The following is a 6000-nucleotide window of genomic DNA, read 5'->3' on the forward strand; positions in this document are numbered from 1 at the left end:
AATGGGGCTCATGATCGGTTTGGTTACAAACATTCCTCAAAATATCTTCCTTTGTGTTCATCAGAAAAAAGAAATTCATACAAGTTTGTAAAAACATGAGAGAGAGAGAAATTTTTTTTATCTATGGGTGTATCCCTTTAAACTATGACAAACATTTAATGATTTTCGTAAAGATGCTGATATATAACTTCTGATCAGAACTGCTGATTTGTTGCAACACTTCTTAGAAAGCATTCCTTCCTCTGTTCAAAAGATAGGCCTACATCATGCGTTCCAAATAGTTGGAGTATATTTGATGAGAGACAAAAACATGTTTTCTGATTTCTGAAAAATCATATGACATCTGAAATTTGGGTTTATTACATCAAATTAGAGATGCGCAACGATTAAACGTGATTAATCTATAGCAGAATAAAAGTGCTTGTTTACATCATATATGTGTGTGAACTGTGTATAATAATTATTTATATATAAATCTACACACATGCATGTGTAATTTTAAGAAAAAATATATATTTATATATTAAGTATTTATATTTATACATAAATATACAAATGTATATACACATGTAAATATTTCTTAAATATATACATGCATGTGTGCATTTATCTATACAAAGTTATTATACACAGTTCACACACATGATGAAACTTTAATTCTGCTATAGATTAATCGCGATTAATCGTTATGCATCCCTACATCAAATCCTTAGAATATTATGCAGTCATCATTGATTTATAATAAACTCAGCTCAATGTGTTCTTGTTTGCTGTAAAATGAATGGAAAATTTCCCAAATTAAATAAAAATAAACAAATTAATTATCTTTGACTCAATCCCTATACTGCTTATGGACTCAAGGAATCTTTGTCTGAGTGACATACACTACTTTGTGTGTTCTCTCCATCCATTGTATTTTTTCAGTCCTGCAACTATAATTGTTTTTGACAGGTTACAAGAATGTAAAGCACTGTAACAAAGACTCATTAAAAAAAAGGTTAAAGGTTCTTTGCAGCCCCTTAAGATCAACAAAGAACCATTGTTTTGTCACGAGCCATACACTCTTAAAAATAATGGTTCCAAAGATGGTCTATGCCTGCATGTATGGTTCCATAAAGAACCTTAAACATCCATAAAACCTTTCTGTTGCAAAATATGTTCTTCGTAGTGAATGACTCTACTGACTAGGGTTAGAAAGAACTTTAAAAAAGTTATTTTGGAGAACCAGAACTATGGCAGAGCTGTTAAGAACCCTTTTAGAACCATTATTATTTAAAGTGTATGGTGTTAGTTTATGAGTTTTCATACCTGTACTTGAGGAGAAAAACAAATACTTATTGAAATTTAGAAAGGTTTTAAAATGGCATCAGACTGTTAAACCATTTTTTACTTTAATGGGAAAAGAGTCTACTGAATTGAATGCTTGCTATTTCTGACCTAGTTACAACCTCAACACTTTTAAAGCATCATATAAATATGTGTTTTGTAGGTATCTAAAAAACAAAAATTCCTTGATTGATGATATGTGTCTTTTTTTATAGGATAAAGGTGCATGCTTTCCTAAGGAATCCGAATTGGTGGTGCTGTAAATAACTCTCAGAGGGCACAAGAGGGCCAAAAATACAGCCTGGGGAAACACAGGTGGTGTCACCCCTAATCAAAGGTTTATTCCTTATAACTTTAATATGGAAAGGATGTCAATAGCATTAGAGCTAGCATACAGTCATTTGAGATGTGAAGGCGCATAAAAAGATGCTTCATTCGATATAATCTTTATGCAATGTAAATTTGTTAGACACCACATCATTTAACAGTGTAGTCTATATTTCACTACAGTGTTTGTACCTTTTGGTTATTTAATTCGCATAGTGTATTTACAGTAAGCTTCACTGGATTTGTTGACTTGTTGAATTGAATCTAAACTTACTTCTTCCGCTGTCCTTAATAAACGTGATGATATTTTTATAATTGTAAGACTGGTGATCTTCGTAAGGATAGGCATCCACAGTGATGTTTTCACCCCGCAGAGTGATGTAAATGCCCTCGGAGAGGAAGTAATGCGGACGATCGTCCTGTTTAAGGTCGTGAAAAATCATTAGCGCGCGACTGGTCCAGTTAAAATGTGCGTGAAGGTAACTGATAAAGTCTCCGAGTTTCGTTGTGGTCGGACCCGTTCTGACAATAGTTTTAAACTCTTCCCCCGTATCAAAACCATACGCGAGTCCTCCAGCAGTTATCAGCGGGAGTTTCCAATGAGATGCGAACCTTCCCACCGACGCGACCGAATACGCGCAGCCAGGTCCGATGAACGCATCTGGTTTATTGTAAAGTTTCGTGTCCACGGCGATGATTTGAGCCACGTTTTCGGAACAAGAACCTGACGAGTCCTCTGTGCTGAAATTTAACAGGTTTATGGTTTGTCCCCGTAAAAGTGCGCTTGTGTGAATTTTCTCTTGCGCCATCCGAATAGCAGGGAGGACGCGCGGCATTGCCCACGGATACTTTAAATTGTCTGGCAACATTACGGCTACTGTTATATTTCCTTTCTCACTTCTGCATCCTGGTATGAGTACGTAGATAAACAACACAATGAATCTATAGCCCATCCTAAATCCTGATCCCATCTTAGGTGAAACAAACAATTCCAAGTGGACGCACACCAGGTAAGAGGCTATTCTTCTCAGATCAAACTCAAGATTTTTTTTTCAGTCAGACAAATCCTTATTTAAGTGAAAGAAACAATCCATTCGTAACGTCTTTCTTAATTGAATCCCTCTGATGGAGTCCCCTTGTGCTTGAATTAATGGACTTATTGAGTCCGACTCCCTAGTGAGAGACTCCAGTCTATGTGATAATATCCATCCAGATGAGTTCAACTTAACGGAGTGCAGCCCTCAGTACGGCCCACAACACGTCATGACAGCTACTAAGCGATAGACTAGTTAACGGCTCCCTCTGTCTGTCAGGACAATTACTTCTCCGTATAATTCGTTTTATATCATTACCAGAAGAGCTTTGATTTGCAAGGTATGGTTTGTCAAATGTCCAATTTAATTCCAAAGGAGCTACGAAGGTCTACTTCTTGATAGTCCAATTAACAAGGTTTTTCAAAATAATTGAAGAGAATATTCTTTGAGAAATATTCTTTAATACAGTCAACATAATATATCAAATGGAATAGCGCAATAAATGTCAATGCATAATTTCATTGACATTGTTCTAATTGTTACTAATTTGTAAATGCTGATTGCGCACATGCACTTTTATGTTGTCTTGTGTAGTAGTACAGTCAAAAGTGCTGCATAAGAACCATTTTGGCTGTATGGTTCCATAAATAACTAAAGTATAAAAATGTTACAAATAAATGGTTCTTGTAAGAGCTTTAAACTGAATGTTTTTTTAGAACTAAAAGTCTTGATGATGTCACATCTTTCAAAGATAAATCTCAGCAGTTGCTTCACTACTGTGATAGATCAATCTACAAACATGCTATAATATTGCTTAAATGAAATCATCATGCTGAAAATTGATTGACTGACTTAGGTTTTTTTATTCTAGCTTATCATTGCTTTACATGTGTTTTCATTTGTCACACTTCTGACTTGAATAGAAATTCGAATATGAATCCAAGATCCTAAGCAAATTGAACACTAATCACGATTACAGTGACTTTAAATCAGTGGTAAACAATGTAATTACTTACAGTGGCATGCAAGACAACTTTATCATGTAAATTCACAGTAAAACATAAGCAGCAAATTACTGTAAAGTAAGTATTATTACTGTTCAAGGTTTTATCAGCGGACTTTCTTACTTAGTATTTTTGTCATGTTTTCAGTAAAAAATTTAAATATCTAAAAATTCTTAAATTAAAGGTATTGCGGAGGATTTTCTTTTCCCGGGTGGATCATCAAGACTATTGGTCCTCCTAGTTGTCATCAATCAGGAGTGTGAGTGGAGAAAAAGTGGAGAAGGCTGTTCTCTTCTAAAATTCGAGAAAATCATCCACTACACCTTTAAGATGTATTTTCTCTGCTTAAACCAAGCAAAACTGACAATGGAATAAGATACGTTTTCTTGAAATAAGTTTATTTTTTATAAACACTTAATTCAAGAAATTTTTTCTTATTCCATTGTCAGGTTTTTTCAAATTCGCTTAAATTGTATATTTTTTGTCTAAAAACTAGACTTATTTTCCTAGGTCATTTTGCTTATTAAGAAAATACATCTTAATGTAAGAATTTGTTTATATTTTTACTGAAAACAAGACAAATATACTAAGAAAAAAAGTCATTTTGCAGTGTTTAGCCATAGTCACGTGACCTGGGTGTTTCGAAGCACATTTGAGCAGTGTTTCGAAACATCTAAGCTTCGGGATCTCGAGACAGTGTTGAAATGTTAGTTTCGCGGCAGCCATCCCTAGTTTATGTTGTTACTGGTAAAACCGTTTAGCATCACTGTGTGTGAATAACCTTTTGTATGTGTAAATGTTTAATTGAAAATGAACCTAACCTCTTAAAGCTCTATAGCCCATGAAATAACCACATTTACAGGAAGCTGAAATATCAGATTAGAGGCAGAGAAGAGCAGTTCTGCACTCAACAAAAGTCCATTATGAAAATTTCTTTCCACAGCTACATATTGTAGTTTATCAACGAATGGCTCAAGACAAAGGTTAAAATTAATCTTTAGCTCTGGGGCTTCTGACTTCTAAAAATTATTCTTAATTAAACAATACCCGAGCCCCTATAAGGTGACTTTGGAGTAAAAAAAATCTAAAGGTTAGTTTCATGTGCTCACGTGAAACTTTCATGTGCTCACGTAAAACTTTCATGTGCTCACGCAAAACCTTCACGTGCAGAATTTTTTTTAAAGTTTAGTAGTTCATATTTGTGGTGTCTCAAAATAGCACAGTGAAGTACACTTAGATAATCTTAAGAACATCTTAAAAAGTACTAAAGATGGATTTTTAGTATATTAAGTACAAAATTAGTGTGCAAAAATAAGGCACTTTGGGTACACTGTGGAAGTGTACTAGGTGAACAAAAAGCCTGAGGTCATTGTTGCCATCTGTAATATTTAAAGAAAAACCAATGAAGTAAACACAGAAAGAAACAAACAAGAAAATTATGTTGGATCTTGGAGCATTTAAATATTTATTGGAAAATATATTCGCACCTTCAGGGGCTTGTTGATAAATTAAGATCAGCTATGGAACTTCAGTCACCTGCAAGTCTTGCACAAATTCTCATCACATAGATCGCCATGGTTTCCTGTAAAAACAGAGTTAGCTACGGTTATGAACCATTCAACTATGAAACCAAATGGTGTTAATTGTTTTTTTTAACTGCAACTTAACACATTGTTATGAATGAACGATTCATTGTTGCTTCACTTGGACAGGGAGTGATCATACAGATCTGCTAGCACCCTGTCATCACGGTCTGATGGGCCATTCATTACAATAACTGAAATAGTGAACAGATTTAGGTTAAAAAGTTCACCAAACTTCATAATACCCATAAAAAAAAACTTTTATATGGATTGCTTCTTAAATCTAGGTATGTGTAACATTTATGTAAAATGTTTAAATGTAAAACAGTGTGTAATGTGCAACATTGTAATTCTCCTATTTTTCCTAGTTCCTATTTTTGTCTGTACATACAGTGGAAAGACAAAGCTAACTTGACATGCAGCTTATAACTTCAGACTACAATAAATGAAATACGATTACCTTTATGTGAACATATAGAAATAATAATCAGTTTTTATATAAGCAAACTACACCACTTTGACATTAAGGGGGACATGTCCCAGTAATAATCAGTCACTTTGATATTTTTATATACGTATACCCCCCCACAAAATTTATTTAGTACCTAATTAGATTAAAATTTTTGTACTTTTACTTGAGTAAAAGTATGTTAATGTACTTAAATATTATATGCAAAACAAAAACTTGTATTTGGGTATTTCCCAGAATTCTGGCCTATTTATGTC

General features: G+C 34.0%; 1 protein-coding gene across 1 annotated transcript in view; it reads right to left on the reverse strand.

Annotated features, from left to right (window-relative positions):
- The window catches only part of npr2 (natriuretic peptide receptor 2), a 79995-nt gene extending 77127 nt beyond the window's left edge, over positions 1-2868 (reverse strand). Inside the window, 1 exon segment of the mRNA XM_073861019.1 lies at positions 1928-2868. Within this exon segment, the coding sequence (XP_073717120.1) occupies positions 1928-2624 (697 nt within the window). The 5' untranslated portion in view covers positions 2625-2868.
- Positions 2869-6000: the final 3132 nt, after the last annotated feature.

Source organism: Misgurnus anguillicaudatus, chromosome 22, assembly GCF_027580225.2.
Source record: "Misgurnus anguillicaudatus chromosome 22, ASM2758022v2, whole genome shotgun sequence".
Taxonomy (NCBI): domain Eukaryota; kingdom Metazoa; phylum Chordata; class Actinopteri; order Cypriniformes; family Cobitidae; genus Misgurnus; species Misgurnus anguillicaudatus.